We start from the raw sequence: 23,658 nt of genomic DNA on the forward strand, positions 1-23,658 counted from the left end.
GCACAAATAAACTGGCTTGGTTTTAAGAGATACATTAGAACCACTGCACCTTTGCAATAGCCTGGACCGGGATGAAGTTTGAGTATATTCCGGAGATGAAAGACTCTGACTGCAAAGGGAAGAGGTCACTGAATGCTAACTGAACTCTTCAGTTAAAAAGCCACTGCATTCATTAGGACCTGCAGTATGCTGCACACCAGAAACAATCCCATTTCTCTTTCTTCTGGGGGCCCTCTAAGCACCATGTCCATATAATTTTGTGGTGTGCACCTACTGTATGAAGCAATTCTATTGGGGAGAAGGATAGCTCAGTGGTTTGAGCATTGGCCTGCTAAACCCAGCGTTGTGAGTTCAATCCTTGAGGGGGCCATTTAGGGAACTGGGGTAAAAATCTGTCTGGGAATTAGTCCTACTTTGAGCAGGGGGTTGGACTAGATGATCTCCTGAGGTCCCTTCCAACCCTAATATTCTATGATCTATTCTCCAGTAGGTATTCTACTATAAGAACACACCCCTTGTTAGGGATCTGTCAGTGATACTGGTGGAGTTCGGATGGGAGTTTCTAGCAATTCTGTGAAGTATTTCTACTGATAAGCACAAGACTCAGCCTTCAGATATCATTCCACACCCTATTTCCAGAAGCTAAGCAATCTTCTGCTTCATGGTAATGGAGTTCAGAGCTACGTCATTATTGTGTTCATTAAGAACCATGAGACACTTGGGCATATTTCTGTAGGTCCTCCTGAGGAAGAATGGCACACAAATCTTTGTTAGTGTAAAATAACTTATGCTGAACTAGGATGCCATGAAGGACCAAAAACTATCCATTTTTCCAAAAAAGGGACTCCCCATAGCTAGGACTCAAATGCATCCCTAAAACAAAGTCCCAACCTCTTTAAACAAGTTGCTGGGTCAGTTCTACTCTGGGCGTGCTCAGACAATTGCATTTACTATATTTTTATACTAGACTGAGGCAGGAACCTAACTTGTTTGCACAACACCTAACACGATGGTACCCAAATCCTTACTGAGCACCCAATGTGGTGCCACAATACAAATAATAAATGGTAACAACATACCTAAATTAATGGGTTCTGTCACAAAAGGACCTTGGGTCCTACATTACAATTCCATTACATTCTAGATAATAGACATCTCCTTTGGTTAAGTTTTAGCTCTGTCTCAAAACAAGAGGGAGACCCTAGGAGTATGGTCTTTTTTCCTCTGGAAATTTGGGATTTCACTGTGATAAGGCTTTGCTACAAACTTCTACATTATTCACATGTTCAGTTGAAGCGATCCATTTTGTGCGGACTGGGTAGTTTCCAAATGTAACAGGCAAGACTTTCAAAAATGCCTAAGTGACTTACAAGCACAAGTCCCAGTGATGAAGGGAGAGTTTTCTGTAATATTTTTATAATGCTGATGGGTGCCTTAGTTTCCTCCATGCTTTGCCTTGCTACACAGTGGATGAAAAGGGGATTAAATCTGCTCTTGGGACAGAACAGGAGACATGGCTGTTGTGTCATGTCACTGTATGCAGTGGAATGAACGTGTCATTAAGGAACTGGCTGGAGCCTGCTGAAACTAACCCATTTCAGTACAGAATCTGGATAAAGACAATGGGAAACCCCCACCGCCAAGACATTGACATCTAGCAACCAACATCCCAGAGGAAGGAGGTTTTCTCCCACCTCTTGGCAGGAAAGCAGAGCAGGGGCCAAGGCTTGAGAACAATGGACCAAGAGGTGTCAGAATGCAGGGTTAAGAGCTGGCTTTTGGTGGGGCTTAGCAGCTCTCATCTTGAACTGACAAAGTGCCAGAACCAGAAATGGAGTCCACAGCAGCTTGGCAGACTTTTTGCACTGGCTTGGCCAGGATAGACTATAGACTTAACTTTGCCTCTCTTTGCTGAGCTAAGGACCTTCAGATTCTCTATGCCAGGTGACTAATAAATCCTACTCTGTTTTGAAGAGGCTGCCTGATGTCACTGCAAATACTCACTGAGAGCCCTGAAGAGGCACAGCACAAGCCTCTCACAGGAGTCTGGCTCACTGCAAGGAGCCATGGAGAGACCAGGATCAAAGATGCCTGAAGGCCCAGTCTTGAAGGCCATGGATGTGCCCCTGTGGAACTGCATGAACCCTTGGAGTTTGGCACACTAGAAAGGTCACTCCCAAGGTACTGGTTACAGGCTGTGGCATAGACCAGACCCCATGGATCCATCAATGAGACACTTATGCTCCTAAGTCACTAACATGTTTTAGAAAAATCTCACCCATCATGCGCTGTAACTACATGGAGCCACCATGCAAAAACGCACAGGCATAAAAGTGTTTGCAAATTGTTTAAAATGTGGACTCTAGTGTGGACAGAATTTGACAGAGTAAGGAAGAAATTGGGACTTGCCAGGAGGAAGGGAAAGGGAGAAACTAAATAGTAAAAAAGACTTCTTGTGGTTGGCTGCCACCTGCCTCAGAGTAGAGGTGGTGGAATATACCACAGAAAGATTTTTCTTGTACAAAGCCACTTACACAAACATTCATTGGCACTCTCTGCTGTTGCTCTTCTCCATGGCCTGTCATTGTAGAAGGGAAGGCACTTCTCACAGTCTTCCCCAAAAGTGTTGTGTTTGCAGTTACACGACAGCTTCCCAAAGTCATTCTTCACACACTCACTTGCATGGCCATTGCACTTGCACCTGCAGAACAGGAGAAATGAATGTACTGACTTCAGACATAATATGTCTTAAGCTCCCCAGGTCCAGGTCACACACAGAACAGGCTGATATCCTAGAGACTGAAGACTCTCAGAGATCTGGCCACTTCCTTAAATATGGAAGAACTTTTGTGGAAAACTTGACCTAAGTTTTGTGCCAATGACCACTCTGGTTTCTATGGCAGATCTGAAATTCTGTGGCATATAAAAAAATTGAGGCTTTTAAGTCAATTAAATATGAAAATGACCACCATCTCAAGTATTATATCATGTGGGTTCTTTTTTAATATTAATATTAAATCTATTTAGTTTCAATTTTGTCTACCTACAGTTTATAATCAGCAATGGTAATGCAGACAAAGTCTAAGATCTAGGAGGGAGTGTTGTGTGGATTTCTAAGTTCCCATGCTATAGCTATTTACATTTGACATAAGCGAAACAGCTCTTTCATGCACTTAGATACAGTTTTGGTTAGAAGTAATTACAGGCTTCATAAAACACATTTTACTGTGCTTCTGCTTTAGCATATCTCAGTGGGTCTAGTATAATTAATGTCCTTAAAGCAGTCTAATGATTAAAGCACTATGCCAGTACTAAGTATGGCTTTTTATTAGTAATGATTTACTCACCTGCCACCCACAGCAAAATCAGAAATTGCATAATAATAGGACTTGAGAACTTTTGGATCATTGAATACTTCATCTCCAAAGGTGTTCAGACGATTGAGGGTCACTCGGATGTCAGTAGCCGTCACCCATTCCTAATGGAGATAAAACCCCCACCAAAATGAGAATCAAACCACCAATGCAAAGCTCAAATGCCCTATAGCGTTCCCGTCATTAGCACTTGCTTTCACATAAAAATAGGGTTGGTGCCAGAAGTCACTCATGAAGCCCACCCAATATTTTCTCTCCTTATCTCTTGAGAGCCTGCCTTAAAACTTTTGCGATTCCCTCTAGGTTCAAATGTTTTTCCTTGTAAACCACATTCAAATACATTTTCCAGGCTCCTTTACTAACTTTATGTGCTTTCTCTCTCCCGTCCTCTCATGCGTTTACTGCTATGTACTAAGAAGCAGTAGAAAATATCTTCAGCAAAGAAAAAACAAGATGCAAGTATGTGCACTTGCAAAACTGTACAAATCTAATGAACAGCAGTTCCCTTGCAAAACAGCCCAGCAAGAATGGAAAACAAATCTAATGTATACTAAATATGCAGCCAAACACCTCCAGACAAAAAGGCACTGCTACACACATCTGGGTGGGAGAGGCAGAGGGAGAAAAACAGCACTTTTTTGAAGTATACTCAAAATATACATACAGATGAGGCAAATATCCAGTTTCTAATATCAATCTATTTTTCTCCATTATCTCTGAAATGCTGGACTATTCACTGTATCCATTTGCTAAGCCTACCAGCATATCAGAGATATGAATTTAGTTTTTAATAGGTTTCCATAGTGCACAGATAACAAAGGGCTTGCATGCCTCTTATCCAATTCCTACCCGCATACCTGTAACACAGCACTGTTGTCAAAATTGTAGGCACTGGGCCGCCCCTCCAGTGTTGAAAAAGCCACATTGCCACCTGTGAGTGGAGAGATGTCACTGAACTCATCCGTGCAGAGTGCCTGCTGTTCATCCTCCCCAGTCCGGATAAAGCCTCGGTTTAATTTCTGATACGTGTTCTCACAAGAGCCACTGTAGTACTGATAAGGCACCCACGGCCCATCTTCCCTGGTACGTTTGTAGATGGCAAAGCTCTCAGGCCGGCTGGTGTGAAACTTCAGGCGCACATATGTGATGTCAAAGGCCTTTCCTGTAGACAAAACAAATCAAACACCCTCGATATGAGACTCAAATGGTTCATTAGAGCAGAGAGAGTTTTGTACTGTTTTGTTCCCTTAAAGAAGGCGGTACCAACCCTGCTGGCCTAGTTCACAACAAGTAACGCATTATAAATGTATGACAAAGCCCTGGTGAAAACCTGACCTCAAACTGGCAGAACCCACAGAAAGGCAAGTTCAAGTGTCACCAAAGCAGGTCTATAATGGACATCAGTTCCATCTGTTTGACAACTTTGTGTTGCACTTCTGAACATTTATGCAATTTCTACATTATACTGTACTAAACTTCAGACCACTGTACCTTAAAACTCATGTGACCTCTACACATGCATAAACTGTTAGTTACCCAGGCCGGACAACATTCCCATTTGTTTTCATGGGGTTTGAAGAACTGCAACAAAATCTGCTAAAAAAATCTAATTTCTCAAGATATAGTTAATCTTAATTTTGTAGATCATAGGAACAAGAATGTTTTCTTGTTATGAATCCCAAACTCATCACTGCCAAATCCTACTGAGTCCAAAGAGAGGAAATGGTTCACAAAACCCATCTCTGTGAAATCTATCGACTCTTAGAACTCAGGAGCTTTGGGGAAAGGGGAAATTTATTTTTACTTAGAAAAGAGGATGTTAATACTTTCAACATTGTTCCCAGAAGTATGCTCCTGTACAGCATAGTCCACACAAAACGGACAGTTACAAAGCAGAGCATTAGTGCTTCATTCCTTCAAGAGCTTCAAACCTTGCAAGGAATAAGAGGAATTTTTTTAAAAAACCTTCATCTGTTCCCTAAGATGGTGATGATGCAGTGTGGAAAGATAACATAGCAACTCACTCCTACAGAAAAGTCTCACTTATAAAGAGATGAGAGTTCATCTGAGTATTAATGAGATGTTGTTGCAGAAGTGCTCTATCTACAGATTTTTCCAAAAGCTATGCTGTCCCAGCCCAGTATGGAACGCTCTGTACGGTGAGCCACGTCACAGTGAGGCATCAGAGTCTAGTGACATAATTGTATATAGTACAGGTAAGTAGGAGACCAGACTTACTGACTCCTCTGCAGCTGAACTAGTTAAGAGTTTAGTGTATTCTAGGGGTACTTACACATCAGTATGGGTAAGTGTCCCTACAGCACAACAGGATGCCAGTGTCCTGCAGATCAGCTGCCCTAGAACACGCGCAGAACTAGGATGCAGATTCAAAAACCCATAGATTCACCGTACAGTGTCTGCCTGCGTGTCATGTGAACAGCCTAGGCCTATTGTATGTAAGATATAGAAGCTCTGTCACCGCATGTTAATGAGTCATGCATATTTAAGAATTACGTCCTAGTTAATCACTCCTCACTCTTTTAGTGTTTGAGCTGATATTATTTCCTGTGAATATACAGTCAAACGCACCGCTGGGAATAAAACTGTATTAACCTAATAGTGAAGTATACACTAGTTACATGGGAGAACAATCTGGCACATATCAAAGACCTCCCCACTTGCTATGCAGTTAGAAAATCAGGAGTAACCAGGACCCTTATTGCTATCATGGAGTCCTCTTTCACTACTCCATGACAGCCTTACTTTAGAATTTGGATCATAGGGCTTGTGTTCATTCAGCTTATCCCCTGGGAAGGACAGAACAAGAGGGAAGTTCCTGGCCAATAAGCTTCGAGTCTCTGAAAAGACTTTTCCAAATCAAGAATAATTTAGGGATTTACAAATGAAAGATGCTTCCTCCCCCCCATGACAGTGAACGTAAAATGACCTTCCCACCCCATACTTATCTCCCAACAGGGTTGTGGCAATCAGCAAATAATCCTCCCTAATGGATTCATTCCAGTGACTGGAACATCCACCCCCATAGAGCACACATGAACCACTCAGGGGATTTACACCCCCAAGAAAATATTTAACTTCTCAATGTTCTGCTACATTCTTTGCTTTGGTCTATGACATTCCTGCCCTGTATCAAAGATGAAGTGCAGATGTTTTGCTGAATGGAATACTCAAAATGGAGAAATACTGACTGCATTAAGAGCTACAGGGTGTGGAGGTGGCAGAACAGAACAATAAGCATCCAGCCTTCGTTCACCCGGTGCCAAGTCAAGGAATTCTGCTGAAACCTCCTACATGACGAAACATTTTTAACAGCTTCACATCTCTGGGGGTAGGGGTGAGAAATCCTTTCTGCACTGGAAATGCAGTCGGGTGCTGGGCTGTTCAGAAACATAAGTACTTCGGTTAACGCAGCTCTAAAGGAATTTCAGCCAAGCCTTGCAAGGCAACTTCCAGCACTCTACAGTGTAGCTTTAGAGGACAATAGCTTTGTATGCATTTTCCAACGATTGAGATAGTGTACATTGGCTGCCTTTCCACAGCCTGGATTACAAGTAGGGAAAAAATGGAATATATCAATGGCCTGTCCACAGCTGAAAGAATATTTTCTCTACTACTCAGTCACTAGAGAACTGGCTGCAATATGGGCTTACTTGCCCTGCCAACATCAATGGGAACGTCAACGCTGAACCTGCACACAAAAGAGAATGGGTTGTAGTGGAGTAATAGAAAGTTGTTCTTCAGTGCTCTAAACAGTTAAAGCAATAGTGGGAAGGGACCTTTAAAATGCTTCAATCACCTTCCTCACAGGCCTAGTTGGCTATGAGAAAAGTTCCCAGGATGAGGTGTACAGCTGCACAACAGCTGTTATTGTTCCACCTCAGTGGACAGATTGTGTGCGCACAATCTCACTAATCAACAAATCCTGGAGCTAAATATACGCAGGGTTTTGGATTAACTGCAGACAGATAGCTACCATATAGAAAAATTAAAGCTACACACATACTAAAGCATATCAGGGGCTTAGATAGGCAATATTTGATTTATTTTGGCCACAAATACTCTTGGATGCTCAGTCTATGCCCTCCACATATAACAACCTTTTGCCATTGACTCCATCTCTGATATCTCTTGAAAAAATATTGTGCCACAAAGCAGCATTTGTGGCAATCACTAGTCACTTCTTTTGAATGGAAACTCTGGAATGGTTTTAACTGACATCCAAAGCCTTATCTCCATACACAGTTGCATTGATTTAACTTTAGAGATTTTTAAACCAGTTTTAGTTAAATAAGGCCTGGTGTACACTTAAAAAAATAGAGTCAACTACAACTGTAGTGCAGACATAAAATGTAGTGGCCACACAGGGCATTGTACCAGTTTAAAAGTGGCTTATTTCTGTTTAAACTAAACATTTTTGTTTAGCTTAAAGCTATTGAGTTCAACTGAATGAAAATAAACCTGGCTGAAATGGAAATGAAAAAGGCGGGGAGGACAAACTCATCAATTTAACTAAAGGTTTTGTTTTTTATATCCTACCACAAATTAAGCCAGTGCAACTTTCTCACACAGATAAACCATAACTCTTTAGGATGCTAGTGACTCCAGAAATGTTTTTTGCTTCTGAAAGTCTGAGTGAGACTGGGCATTTCATAAATGCAGTTCTCATCTCTCACATTACCCAGCGGGTCACTGCTGCTGACGGAAGAAAGGCAGATATAACAACTACCCAGAGAATTTGGAGACTCCGGTTTCTAAGGCAAAATGCCTAAATTAAGGCTTTTTATCGGCATCAATACAAGAGTACACACAGCAGTAGTTACCTCTGGGCAACAGAACCAGCGGGTAAGCTCTAAATATTTGGTCATCTGTTGTGTGTCATATCAATATGCTGCCTTTTAAAGTAAGCGCTAAAATAGTGAATTTTAAAGAAAAAGTAATTCAGCATCAGTAGAACTTCTCATGTATGTTTACATTTTAAGGAAAGTCAAATTATGGTCTTAAAAAACATTGATCATCTAAGTAATCTTGCATACGCTAAAACATGAACATAACTAATCTACTAGTTTACTGAATTGCACCAATGAAGCGTCATAAAAGGACAAGTCCTTAAAAAAGGGGAGACACTGGATAGTTTGGTCTGACTGTGTAAATAAAACAAAACACAACCATGATACAGGATAAAAAAAGGAACAAGACTCCTGCAGATTGTGTGGTAGAAGGAAAGCTAAGAAATAAGTGGTGCCATACTGCTTTCTGTGTATAATCTAACAGAGATACAAGCTTTGTTTAAAGCCAAAGTGAACCCCTCCAGTATTCAATTATACAAAATGGTATTATTTAATTGTGGTAGCAACTGGAGGACCCAGTCAGGGACTGGTACTCCATCATGCTAGACTCTGCACACATGCAACAAAAATAACAATTCTTACCCCCACGGAGTTTACAACCTAAATAAACCGTGACCCAGTGCATTAGGCAACGATTGAAAGGCAAATTAACATTTGATTTCTAATTCCTCCTCTGCTACTGATACATTGGTGGTCTTTGGCGAGTCACAAACTGTCTTTTTTACACTTGATGTCACAATTTAAACTGTGCTCATAAAGGCTAGAATCTATAAGGTGTTGATAATCAGATCCTGATTAAAATATATCTGATTTATTCCCTCCTCAATGCTAAATTCCAGAAAGAGACAGAGGCAGGTTGGGTGTCTATCACACCTACTTTCTATTAACTTGAACGGATGTTCTATACAAAACTGCTGCCAAGTCCTGTGCAATCTAGCAATAGTGAAATAATTAACAATGTTATAACTGCACAGTGTAACTTATTAACCTCTTACACAGAGCCTATTTGGAATCCTGCTGATACACAACCTAAAGGAACATAACAATGCCTGGATGTGGAGCTGGGGAAAGGTGTGGTATTGGGTGGAGAGAAGAAGAGAGTTGCTTAAGCATGCAAGTAGTCTGTCTCTCTCCGGTTTTTCACTTCTGCTGACAGTGTCTCAAATTCAACCCATCAATTCCAAAAACAGTGGTCGTTACAAAAAAGTGCTTCAAAGTGAATAATTTCAGCCGTTATTTGAGATTTTTTTCCTTTGGATTGTTTCTTGACAAGAACAATGAGGACTCCTTGTAGTTTTTGTGGATACAGACTAACACGGCTACCCCACTGTTTCTTGACAATCACTTTTACAAGATTCCAACAACTGAGGCTATGAATCTGGCCAGTAGGTCAAAGACGCCTGAAATCCTTCAACGGACCAAAAGGCAACAAAGTCAAGATGCATTCCTATTAGGGCTGTCGATTAATCACAGTTAACTCACGCGATTAACTCAAAAAAATTATTCGCGATTCATTGCACTGTTAAACAATAGAATACCAATGGAAATTTATGAAATATTTTGGATGTTTTTCTACATTTTCAAATATATTGATTTCTATTACAACACAGAATATTAAGTGTATAGGGCTCACTTTATATTATTTTTATTACAAATATTTGCACTGTAAAATTAATAAAACAGTATTTTTCAATTCACCTCATAAAAGTACTGTAGTACAATCTCTTTATAGTTAAAGTATCACTTACAAATGTAGATTTTTTTTTGTTACATAAATGAATTCAAAAACAAAACAAACAATGTAAAACTTTAGCGTCTACAAGTCTACTCAGTCCTACTTCTTGTTCAGCCAATTACTAAGACAAACAAGTTTGTTTGCATTTACGGGAGATACTGCTGACTGCTTCTTATTTACGTCACCTGAAAGTGAGAACACGTGAAAGTGAGAACAGGCGTTCGTATGGCACTTTTGTAGCCGACGTTGCAAGGTATTTACGTGCCAGATATGCTAAACATTTATATGCCCCTTCATGCTTCAGCCACCATTCCAGAGGTCATGCTTCCATGCTGACGATGCTCGTTAAAAAAAGAATGTGTTAATTAAATTTGTGACTGAACTCCTTGGGGGAGAACTGTATGTCTCCTGTTCTGTTTTACCCACATTCTGCCATATATTTCATGTTATAGCAGTTTCAGTTGATGACCCAGCACAAGTTCATTTTAAGAACACTTTCACAGCAGATTTGACAAAATGAAAAGAAGGTACGAATGTGAGATTTCTAAGGTTAGATACAGCACTCGACCCAAGGTTTAAGAATCTGAAGTGCCTTCTAAAATCTGAGAGTGATGAGGTGTGCAGAATGCTTTCAGATGTCTTAAAACAGCAACACTCCAATTTGGAAACTACAGAACCTGAACCACAAAAAAAAGAAAATCAACCTTCCGCTGGTGGCATTTGACTCAGATGATGAAAATGAACACGCGTCGGTCTGCTCTGCTTTGGATTGTTATCGAGCAGAGCCCGTCATCAGCATGGATGCATGTCCTCTGGAATGGTGGATGAAGCATGAAAGGACATATGAATCTTTAGTGCATCTGGCACGTAAATAACTTGCGATGCTGGCTACAACAGTGCCATGTGAATGCCTGTTCTCACTTTCAGGTGACACTGTAAATAAGATGTGGGCAGCATTATCTCCTGCAAATTGTAACCAACCTTGTTTGTCTGAGCAATTGGCTGAAGTAGGACTGAGTGGACTTGTAGGTTCTAAAGTTTTACATTGTTTTATTTTTGAATGCAGTTATTTTTTGTACGTAATTCTACATTTGTAAGTTCAACTTTCAATATAAAGAGACTGCACTACAGTACTTGTATTAGGTGAATTGAAATATACTATTTCTTTTGTTTTTTTTACAGTGCAAATATTTGTAATAAAAATAAATATAAAGTGAGTACTGTACACTTTGTATTGTGTTGTAACTGAAATCAATATATTTGAAAATATAGAAAACACCCAAAATATTTAAATAAATGGTATTCTATTATTAACATCACAATTAATTTTTTATTTGTGCAATTAACTGTGATTAATTGTTTTAATTGCTTGACAGCCCTAACTCCTATGCTTTCCAAGCTGACGCTGCAAATTTGCAGGAAGAGCCTAGAGGGACCAACATGTGGAACTCTCACTACCACCAAAATTAGCGAGGCCAGGAAACCTAGAGCAGTTATTCCAGGAGTGAAGTGAAATAAAATAAGCAAAAACACAACAAAATGAAACCTATCCAATGAAACTAAACTTTAGCCAAAACGTTGAGAATGCCACACAGCTATGACTTGGATACATTTACGACGTCACAGGGATAAGGGAAGCCAGGTTTCCTTGTACTATTACATTCCCCTTACGCTGAGTAAAAGCTGTATTCAGCCTTCATCAAAAAGATTATTTCTGTGGGCAGCAGAGAAGAAAGGGAGGAGATATTTGAAAAGAAAACTGAGAATGAAGGAGAGCGGAATTTCATCTTGAGCTGAAAATCGTCAAGAACAAAATGCTCTAGTGAGCTTAACTCACAGCTCATGTTCCCCAAAAGAAGCTTTCAGGATCCACAGCAGAAGCATGCAGGGATTTCCCAGAGTAAAACAAATCTGCCATGTGGAACAGCCACGTTTCTGCAGTGCACCAACAGGTTTTCTTTTTCTCCCTCTCTTACTACAAGCAGATTCCCTTCTCCCTTCCCTCATGCTGTTTTCTAATGACTGCAACTATACAATGTAAAGAACTAGTTATGAAGTATGCAAATAACCGCCCAGTTATGCAACAGTAGATGCTGAGATGCTTTGTATGGTTATCCACTGGGCTCAGAGGCAACATCTTATGTTTCCCAGTTCCACCCATTATTCAAAGGGAATGTACAGAACATATCCATTATTCTGCACACTGAAGAGACGAGGTGAAAAGAAACCATTTATTTCACAAGAACAGTGTAACACTGCTTGTCTTCCCCAGAGCATTAGGTCATGTTATAACACACCCTTGAGCAGTCAACGTTGATTAACATGTTGTTAAACAGGACTCTGGAGTCAGTGTACACCGAGGGGTTAAGTATCAGAGGGGTAACCATGTTAGTCTGGATCTGTAAAAAGTGACAAAAAGAGTCCCGTGGCACCTTATAGACTAACAGACATATTGGAGCATGAGCTTTCGTGGGTGAATACCCACTTCATTGGAGCATAAGCTTCAAAGTGGGTATTCACCCACGAAAGCTCATGCTCCAATACATCTGTTGGTCTATAAGGTGCCATGGGACTCTGTCGCTTTTTACCGAGGGGTTGTGTTTAACAATGCGTAAACCGGTCCTGGGGAAACCCTGCTGGAACTACAGAGTTTACTAAAGACCAGCTGATGTGATGTTAAGACGGGGGTGGGCAAACCATGGCCCGTGAGAGCGTCCTGCCCGGCCCCTGAGACTCACCCCTGGACCCTCCCTGCTGTCGCTCCTCCCCCACAGCCTCAGCTTGCTCGCTCTGCCACCGGCGCAATGCTCTGGGCGGTGGGGCTGAGAGCTCCTGGGGCAGTGCAGCTGCAGAGCCCGGCCTGACCCAGCGCTCTGTGCTGCGTGGTGGTGGCGGCAGCATGGCCCGGCTCCAGCCGGGTGGCACGGCTGTAGCGCCACCAGCCACTGGTGCTCCAGGCAGCGCAGTAAGGGGGCAGGGAGCAGGGGAGATTGGATAGAGGGCAGGGAAGTTCGGGGTGGTGGTCAGGGGTGTGGATGGTGGTCGGGGGGAACGGGGTTGAATGGGGGCAGGGGGGTCCCATGGGTCAGTCAGGAAGGAGGGGGGTTGGATGGGGCAGCAGGGGGCAGTCAGGGGCAAGAGTTCCGGGGGCAGTCAGGGGACAGGGAGAAGAGGTGGTTGGATGGGGCAGGGGTCCCGGGGGGGGGAGGAATGTCAGGAATGAGAGGAGGGGTTGGATGGTGTGGCAGGGGTCCGGGGGCAGTCAGGGGACAAGGAGCGAAGTGTGTGGATGGGGCAGGGGTCCCAGAGGGGCTGTCAGGGAACAGGGAGGGTTGGATGGGGGCAGGAGTCCCGGGGGGGCGGGGCAGATAGGAGGTGGGGACCAGGCCACGACCCCCTCCCCTAACCGGCCCTCCATACAGTTTACAAAACCTGATGCGGCCCTCAGGCCAAAAAGTTTGCCCGCCCCCGTGTTAAGGCAACTTCTTCCTCTTTACACTGACTGCAAAGCTGTGCTTAACATGACTCCTCAAGGATGCATTCTAACACTACCTAATGGTCTAGTGAAGTCCTCTTTGTAGCAACTAATTCACATCACACTATTTCTATACTAAGAACTTTCAACAATAATGTAGAGAGGTGGAAGGAAGCTTTAACTTCAACATAAGAAGAAACCATTATTCTCCTGTTCCTAGAAATACATATACATCTGACCCTGACCTGTGCCAGGTACCTTTGATAATACTAGACTAGGGAAAGGGTAGTTGATTTCTATTTGGAGGTGCAAGCATTTACTCTTTGGGAAAAATTCCAGCTGTTCATTAAAGAAGTTTATTGAAGCATGAGATCATGTGTGGTGGTGGTGGTGGGCTGGCTAATCATTATGAGTGCACCACTATGGAGAATGCACTCCAGGTCTGGATTTCAGAAAGTGCTGAACACTCACCTTCTAAAAATGAGATCCCTTCAAGTTGTCAAACGAACCTACAAATACTGGTCATTTTTGAAAATTTAGGCCCAAGGTGAATACAAATATCTATATTCAAAGAATGAACACACACAGAATTAGGCTGACGTAAGCTGCAACCAAACTATAAGCATCCACATTACAATGTTGCTCCCGCCAATATAAGTCACCCACTACACCGACTTAATAACTCCACCTCCATGAGAGGTATAGTACTTAGGTTGATTTGACAAAGTGTCAGTGTAGATGCTGCGTTGCTTACATCAGATTGTTCCAGCTGTCAGCCCCAGATGGTGGGGCTCCAGCAGTCAGCATCTCACAATGCCCCACACTGAGGCCTGGTCTACACTACGCGTTTAAACCGGTTTAAGGAGTGTAAAACCGATTTAACGCCACACCCGTCCACACTAGGAGGCACCTTATATTGATTTTAATGGCTCTTTAAATCGGTTTCTGTACTCCTCCCCGACGAGAGGAGTAGCGCTAATATCGGGATTAACATATCGGAATAGGGTTAGTGTGGCCGCAAATCAACGGTATTGGCCTCCGGGCGGTATCCCACAGTGCACCACTGTGACCGCTCTGGACAGCATTCTGAACTCTGATCCACTGGCCAGATAAACAGGAAAAGCCCCGCGAACTTTTGAAATTCATTTCCTGCTTCCCCAGCGTGGAGAGCTCATCAGCACAGGTGACCACGCACAGCTCATCTGCACAGGTAACAATGCAGTCTCCTGAGAATCGAAAAAAAGCCCCAGCATGGACTGCACGGGAGGTACTGGATCTGATCGGTATATGGGGAGAGGATTCAGTGCTAACAGAACTGCGTTCCAAAAGATGAAATGAAAAAGTATTTGAAAGAATTTCTAAGGCTATGACGGATAAAGGCCACAGCAGGGACTCACTGCAGTGCAGAGTGAAAGTTAAGGAGCTCAGACAAGCCTACCAGAAAACCAAAGAAGCAAACGGAAGGTTCAGGGCAGGTCGAAAAACATGCCACTTCTATGCTGAGCTGCATGCAATTTTAGGGGGCTGCGCCACAAGTACCCCACCCCTGTCCGTGGATTCCGAGGTGGGGGTTGTAATCTCTGCCATGTCTGAGGATTATGCGGACGGGGAAGAAGAAGAAGAGGAGGATGACCTAGCAGAGAGCACACAGCACTCCGTGAGCCCCAGCAGCCAGGAGCTTTTTCTCACCCTGATGGAATTACGCCCCCAAGCCACTACCCCAGACAATGACGCCATGGAAGGGACCTCTGGTGAGTGTACCTTTGCAAATAGCAAACATTGTTTTTTAAGCAAGCATTTTTTAATGATTGATTTGCCCTGAGGACTTGGGATGCATTCACAGACAGTATAGTTACTTACAAAAGTTTGTTAACATGTCTGGGGATTGAGCGGAAATCCTCCAGGGACATCTCGATGAAGCGCTCCTGGAGGTACTCCAGAAGCCTTTGCAGAAGGTTTCTGGGCAAGGCAGCCTTGTTCCGCCCACCATGGTAGGACACTTTACCATGCCGTAGCAAGTAATCAGGTATCATTGCATGGCAAAGCATAGCTGCGTATGGTCCCGGTGATTGCTGGCATTCAAGAAGCATCCGTTCTTTATCTCGCTGTGTTATTCTCAGCAAAGTGATATCGTTCAGGGTAACCTGGTTAAAAATCAGGAATTTAAGTAAGGGGGATGGCCATTTTCCTACTGGGTTCGTGGACTGCAGCAGCTTAAAAAAAAATCCTTTCCTGCACGTAACCAAGCGGGGGGAGGGGAGGAGTGAAATGCCGATGATCTTTTTCATGTTTGGTCAGCGGGGATCTTCCCCAAGCTACCAGCCACGCAGTGGGTGGGGGGGTGGGAAGGGTGTTGATTAGCACGGAGCTAGCATGGTATTAACCATGCGTTGGGGGGAGGGGTAAATCACTGCAGAAGCCGAAAGACAGTGGCTTACCATGGCCTCATGCAAGCTGAATTCTGATGCCCGGACCTGTGTCTGTGAGATCTGTAACTCCAGAGCTGCAGGCACTCAGTATTAAGATGAAAAATACAACCTTGTAGGGAAATCACATGTGCTATGTAAGGTGAATAGTGCTGTTCACTGTGAAAGAGTATAACCATTGTTCTGTAAAATGTATCTTTTTAAATATTTCTCTCCCTCATGCAGCTGCAAATTTTTCAAGCGTCCCTCCTCCATCCCAAAGGCTAGCACAGATAAGGCAGAGGAAAAAAGACGCGAGATGAAATGTTCTCGGATATTATGGAAGTTACACACAAGGAAAGAGCTCATCTGAATGAGGGGAAGGACGTGGTATCAAATTACAGGAAAGATGCCAGTGAATGTGAGGACAGGAGGGACACCCGAGATGAGAGGTGGCGGCAGGAAGACCGGCAGGAAAATCAGCGGTGGCGGCAGGAAGATCAGCGGTGGCGGGATGCAACTCTGGGGCTGCTGCGTGATCAAACTGACATGCTCCGGCGTCTGGTGGAGCTTCAGGAACGGCAGCAGGATCACAGAGTGCCGCTGCAGCCCCCTGTATAACCACCCTCAACCCTCACCATGTTCCACATCCTCCTCACCCAGACGTGTAAGAACGCGTGGGGGGGAGGCTCCATGCACCCGCCCACTCCACCCCCGTGGACAGCCCAACCAGAAGGCTGTCATTACTGTGAAAAATTTTTAATGGCCTTCTCCATCCCTCCTATCCTCCTCCCAAACCACACCCTTACTTCTCTCCCTCTTTTTATAATGAATTAATAAAGAATTCATGATTTTTAAACTATAGTGACTTTATTTGCATAAGTAAGCTGTACTCGAAGGGGGAGGGTGAGTTGCTTACAGGGAATGAGTCAATCAAGGGGGGTGGGTGTTCATCAACAAACAACAGTCACACTGTACCCTGGCCATTGATGAAGCTCGTTTTCAAAGCTTCTCTGATGCGCACCGCTTCCTGGTGTGCTCTTCTAATCTCCCTGGTGTCTGGCTGCGCGTAATCAGCGGCCAGGTGATTTGCCTCAGCCTCCCACCCCGCCATAAAGGTCTCCCCCTTACTCTCACAGAGATTGTGGAGAATACAGCAAGCAGCAATAACATAGGGGACATTGGTTTGGCTGAGGTCTGAGCGAGTCAGTAATGTCCGCCAGCGCGCCTTTAAACGGCCAAATGCACATTCCACCACCATTCTGCACTTGCTCAGCCTGTAATTGAACAGATCCTGACCACTGTCCAGGCTGCCTGTGTATGGCTTCATGAGCCATGGCATCAAGGGGTAGGCTGGGTCCCCCAGGATAACGACAGGCATTTCAACATCCCCAACTGTTATTTTCTGGTCTGGGAAGTAATTCCCTTGCTGCAGCCGTTTAAACAGAGTAGTGCTTCTGAATACGCGAGCGTCATGAACCCTCCCTGGCCATCCCACGTGGATGTTGGTGAAACGCGTACTGGGTGCCCTGGCGCTCCGGTGCCAAGATAGGGGTATGGGTTCCATCTATCGCCCCCCCACAGTTAGGGAATCCCAGTGCAGCAAAGCCATCAACTATGGCCTGCACATTTCCCAGAGTCACAACCTTTCGTAGCAGCAGCTTAGTGATTGCTTTGGCTACTTGCATTACAGCAGCCCCCACAGTAGATTTTCCAACTCCAAATTGATTCCCGACTGACCGGTAGCTGTCTGGCGTTGCAAGCTTCCACAGGGCTATCACCACTCGCTTCTCTACTGTGAGGGCTGCTCTCATCTTGGTATTATGGCGTTTCAGGGCAGGGGCAAGCAAGTCACAAAGTTCCATGAAAGTGCCCTTACACATGCGAAAGTTTCGCAGCCACTGGGAATCGTCCCACACCTGCAACACAATGCGGTCCCACCAGTCAGTGCTTGTTTCCCGGGCCCAAAATCGGCGTTCAATGGATAGAATCTGCCCCATTACCATCAGGATCTCCAAAGCGCAGGGGCCCGCGGTTTGAGAGAATTCTGTGTCTACGTCCTCATCACTGTCATCGCTGCGCTGCCGTATCCGCCTCCTCCTCGCCTCGGTTTGAAGGTCCTGGTTCACCATAGACTGCACGAGAGTGTGCAAGGTGTTTAAAACATGCACGATTGCAGTATTGAGCTGAGCAGGGTCCATGCTTGCTGTGTTATGGCGTCTGCACAGTTCACAAAGCTAAAAAGGCGCGAAACGGTTGTCTGCTGCTTTCAGGGAGGGAGGGGTGAGGCTGTACCCAGAACCACCCGCGACAATGATTTTTGCCCCATCAGGCACTGGGATCTCAACCCGGAAATTCCAAGGGGCGGGGGAGGCTGCAGGAACTATGGGATAGCTACGGAATAGCTACCCACAGTGCAATGCTCCAGAAGTCGACGCTAGCCTCGGACCGTGGACGCACACCACCGATTTAATGTGTTTAATGTGTTTAATTTAATCGCGCACTCGATTTTATACAATCTGTTTTGCTAAACCGGTTTATGTCAAATCGGAATAATCCCGTAGTGTAGATGTACCCTGACAGTTAAATTGATGCGAGCGCTCTTGGTAAGGATGCGCATTGCTGACAGAAGGAGCTAGTGTGGACATGCATGCTGCGGTGGCTGTCCGTTGACATAAGTCAACTTAGCGTAGACTTGCCCACAGAAACTCTCATAAGTCTAATCTTGCAATTCTGTGAACTCAAACCCTACTAATGCTTATGGCTTAAGCAGCTGAAGACAGGTACCATCTAAGAACTTGCAAAAAAAGAACTTTGGTTCTGTTTGGCTCATTCCTGTTGCCATCTCCTACAAGGATTCACAGACATGTCCCAAAGTTCCAACAGCACCTCCTTTAAATTCTCAAACAGACCTCTCTCTTCAAAACAACAGCTCATTTTCCCTGAGGGTACACAGAGTCTTAAAGCTGCCCTATGGAATCTGAACTACACTACTTCAAACATGATGGGAGCAGGACCTAGGCTAAACAAGGTATACCTAATGCCTCTTGATCAACAACAGTTTTAACATTCCAAGTGCCAAAAAGCCTTAAAAGAAATAGCTTATTTCAAATCTCCAAGGGGGCAAGGGAGAGATTCCTCTCTTTGGGCACATGAATACGGCAAGAAGATTGCAGTCGGATAAAAGGAAGGCTGTGTTCATTTCATAAAAATGAATTCTTTCCTCTAACAGCAGGCATGTGCTGACACTGACTGCCATGAAACACAGCTTTGAACCCCTGAATCATCATTAGAGGGAGAGAACACGTAGTCTTTTAGTCTACAAGTACAAAATTGAGGGATGTTCGAAGATAAAGGAGATTATATTTAATTTTTAAAAAATTAAATACAATTATATTTGGGGTGGGAGGTGTTTGGATAGGGCACTGCTGAGAGGATGTTTGCACAAACAGAATCCCAAATCAGTATTACTGTCGAACAATATGTAATAGTGAACCTCTACCACCATTTGATGGACTGATAATGGTTATCAGCAGTTAAAGGTGATGAGGGGGAAAACTCTGGCCAGCCCCTAGAATAGCAGCAGTGGTATCAGGAAATGCGACATGCTGAAAACTGTAAATATGCAATGGAAAATGCAAGTAGATGCCATTAGATCTTTAAAAGAAACTCCTTCCCTTGTCCTCAGAGTTAGGAATTCATCCCTACACACAAAAGGCCTCCTTGTACTCTGGCTCTTCAGAACGGATGGATAATTTACATCATGAAAACATCCCGGCAGCTGGCACTCTTGCTACAAGTGCTCGATTGTGAGCAAGTGCCTTTATGAGATAAGTATAGACTAACATTCTCCTCCTCCATTATCGATCCACTTACCCTCACCACACTGTACTTTGGAAAATCAGTTTTCTTCTCTTTACTCTTCCTCGATTCCCCAATAAGTCTTCCTGGCAGCTAGCTCCAATGCGTCTGCTAAATCCTTCTAGTGGGAGAAAGCTCATTTGAGGATGGTGTACTTCATATAGAACCAGACACCTTTACTCATTTAGAGAGAGAGAGACACACAGTTCATGCCTAAGTTTCAGGCCCCAATCTATTTGGATTTCTTCAAAATACAGAGGCTGTGCCACAACTCCTTCCAGTCTGGGAACCCAGTGTATAACCAAAACCAAAACATCCTTCCAGAATCAATCACACCTCACATTATTTCAATCAGAACGTGCTACACTCCTGAGCCCCTACAAGTATTTTATGCCAGTCCACAACAGAATGTATCTCTACCTTTCTGTTTACATTCTGGATAGCAGCCAAAACACTTTCCTCCTTCCTTTGATCTGCTGCCAACAACCTGAACACAGCCCACTTCTGCAGGAATTCCCTCAGGAGCCGGATCTGGGTGGACATGCACAAAGACATGGGAGACTGAGTACAACCTAAGTCTTCCTGACCAGAATCCTGTTGTGATGGCTATCTGCACTGCTTACATTTTTTTTTAATACAATTAATTGTTAAGGCAATGTGTTTTAGTATAGGGGGAAGAGAAGTGCAAGAGCGTTCCTACTGCTATCTGTAAGACTGGAACAGTGCAGTCAGATACTGCATGCATCCAGCTAGTGGACCTTTAGCACAGAAAGGCTGCTTTCTGTTGTGTGGAGGAGAAAGGAAATGCCTTTCCATGTTCACCGAATCCCAGGCTGACACTACTCCACCAACGAACAGGGGCCTGCCGCTAGTCTCTTGAGCACCCTAGTTTCATAACAGCTTCAGCACGGAGACCTACAAAAAGCTATATATGTAAATCATCTTCCTGAAAACGAATGTTAAAAACACCCAACATTCTAATCACTAACATCTTCAGAACTGACAATGGAGGCCTGGCACACTCGTCAGTCAACTCAAACAGACCTGGACTGGTTCAGTGGAATGAAAAATAAATCAAATCAATGAGGCACAGGGAAGCTGAGAATTTAGGCCCTGTCTACACTGGCAAGTTTCTGCGCAATAAAGCAGTTTTCTGAGCTGTAACTCCCGAGATGTACACACTGCCAAGCTACTTAGTGTGCAGAAACTGCGCATGCAGTGCGGTAAAAAAAACCCATCCTGATGAGAGGCGTACAGCTTTCGGCAATGGGACTTCAGCGCTGCACTGCCAGTGCAGACACTGTGGCCAATTACAGCGCTGCGATTGGCCTCTGGGAGGTGTCCCACAATGCCTGGTCTCCCACAATGTCTCTCTGGTCATCGGTTTGAACTCTACTGTTCTGCCCTCAGGTGATCAACTGTCATCCTCACCCCATAAATTCCTTTGCAATTTTGAAAGTCCCCTTCCTGTTTGCTTGGTGGTGCGTGCAGTGCTCTCAGTGCATCTTTCCAGGTGGCCATGCCTGCTCCACACACCAGGCGATCCCCGGTTGGAGCAATGCCGAGCTGCTGGACCTTATTGGTATTTGGGGACAGGAAGCTGTCCAGTCCCAGCTCCGCTCCAGCCATAGGAATTATGATACCTAGAGACAGATTTTACGATGCATGACAGAAAGGGGCCATGACTAGGACACATTGCAGTGCAGAGTCAAAGTGAGGGAGCTGCAGAATGCCTACCACAAGGCACGGGAGGCAAACCGCCGCTCCGGTGCTGTGCCCATGAGCTGCTGGCTCTACAAAGAGCTGGATGCAATACTTGGCAGTGACCCCACCTCCACCGTGAAGACCACTGTGGATACTTCGGTGGCTTGCATACCAGTCGAGAGTGGACCGAGCCAAGAGGAGGAAATCTTGGACGAGAATGTGGAGGGGGACCCAGAGGCAGAGGATGACTCGGAGGTCAGAGATGCATGCAGCCAGGAGCTCTTTTCTACCCCGGAGGTGGCTAGCCAGGCACAGCTGTCAGATGTTGGCAAAGCGCAAACAGGAGAGGAGGCCCCTGGTTAGTGGATTTGATTTTGGGAATCACTGAAGCAAGTTGCTGGGGGCAGGAGGGTTGCAGAAAGCAGGCTTGTCTCCCACCACATACCTAGTCTGAGTGGCAGAACAGGCTGTTGATTGACTTCCTTATTTCACGGGAATCTGCCTCAGAGATCTCCAGGAAACTCTCGTGGAGATACTTGGCAATCTGGACAATCTGCTGCCACAGGTTCTTTGGCAGAGATGCTTTGTTTCTTGCCCCATTAACAGGGCCATCCTTAGGCATACGCAGAATACACAGCTGTGTGGTGCACCAAATTTCGTGTTGTCCTAGGCAGCTTCATGCTGTACATGCGGCGCGGCTCAGGTGGCCAGCCCCACCCCCATCCTGCCCCATTCAACCCTTCCCGCAAGCCCCGTCCCGCGCAACGCGGCCTGTGGGATTAGCGGGGGTATTGGAGCCGGCAGAAGGGGTCGGGCCCGCCCCACATTCACCAGCAGTGACAGCCGGGAAGCAGAGCGACCAGGGCCCAGCACGCTCTGTTCCGCCAGCTCCCAGCCGCGTTGCTCCACTTCCCGCCACCGCTGTTGAGTGCGGGGGAAGGCTTGACCCCTTCCTCCAAGCCCCCTCTCCCAAGCGACGGGGCTGGGAGAAGAGAGTGGGTTGGGGGAGCGGAGCGTGCTGGGGCTGGGTCGCTCTGCTTCCCACTGCCACCAGTGAGTGCGGGGGGCACAATCCTGACTCCTGCTGCTGGCGCCAGGACCCCCGCTAATCCCCCACGCTGCTCTGGGCCTCTGCTGCTGCCCCCCACAGCTCCTGCCCCCGTGGCCCTGCTCGGGCTGCATAGAGCACCACCATAGGTAGAGGCGGCCCTGACCATTAACAGTAACTTTCCCACGAAACTGGGGCGGGGGGGAGACACCACTGCTGCACACAGGCGAGCTGCATAGGGGCCAGAGCGGAAGCCCCAGTCTTGGAGAAGACCCTCCCTTGATTCCCTGCTCACCCTCAGCAACGGGGCATCTTCCATAATTATCACATCCTGTGGAAATTGTGGAGACAGCAATATTATCAGGTCCCCCCTACAGTGCTGGCTCTCCCCAAGAACAGCTCAGCGTTCTGAAAGTTGCATGCATCATACACCTTTCTGGACCAGTCTGTGTTAATATCTGTGAAATGCCCACGGTGATCCACTAGCGCCCGGAGAACCATTGAGAAATACCCCTTGCGATTAATGTACTCGGTGGTTGGTGGTCTGTTGCCAGAATTGGAATATACGTGCCATCTATCATCCCTCCGCAGTTAGGGAAGCCCATTTGTGCAAAACCATCCACAATGTCATGCACGTTGCTGAGTGTCACGGTCTTTTAGACCAGGATGTGATTACTGGCCCTGAACACTTACGTCAACACGAGTCCAACGGTCGACTTTCCCACTCCGAACTGGTTAGCGATCGATCGATAGCAGTCTGGAGTAGCCAGCTTCTGAAGTGCAATCACCACACGCTTCTCCAATGGCAGGGCAGCACTGATTCTTGTGTCCTTGCGACGCAGGGCTGGGGCCATGATTTCAACAGCTTCCACCCCTCCATCAACCTCAGCCTGGACCTATCTACACGGGAGGTCCACTTCCTAGACACCACGGTGCAAATAAGTGGTGGTCACATTAACACCACCCTATACCGAAAACCTACCGACCGCTATACCTACCTTCATGCCTCCAGCTTCCATCCCGGGCACACCACAAGATCCATTGTCTACAGCCAAGCACTGAGGTACAACCGTATCTGCTCTAACCCCGCAGACAGAGACCAACACCTAGAAAATCTCCACCAAGCATTCTCAAGACTACAGTACCCACACGAGGAAATAAGGAAACAGATCAACAGAGCCAGATGTG

The 23,658-nt window shown here is 45.3% G+C and overlaps 1 protein-coding gene across 2 annotated transcripts in view; it reads right to left on the minus strand.

Moving 5' to 3' along the window:
* The window catches only part of LAMC1 (laminin subunit gamma 1), a 151,077-nt gene that overhangs the window by 31,082 nt on the left and 96,337 nt on the right, over window positions 1-23,658 (minus strand). For both annotated transcript variants that reach the window (XM_045027225.1, XM_045027224.1), the window contains exons 2-4: window positions 4,232-4,536; window positions 3,348-3,478; window positions 2,535-2,701 (exon numbers count right to left, since the gene is read on the minus strand). In XM_045027225.1, the coding sequence (XP_044883160.1) occupies window positions 2,535-2,701; window positions 3,348-3,478; window positions 4,232-4,536 (603 nt within the window). The remainder of the gene's footprint in view (window positions 1-2,534; window positions 2,702-3,347; window positions 3,479-4,231; window positions 4,537-23,658) is intronic.

This window comes from Mauremys mutica, chromosome 8, assembly GCF_020497125.1.
Source record: "Mauremys mutica isolate MM-2020 ecotype Southern chromosome 8, ASM2049712v1, whole genome shotgun sequence".
Taxonomy (NCBI): Eukaryota; Metazoa; Chordata; order Testudines; family Geoemydidae; genus Mauremys; species Mauremys mutica.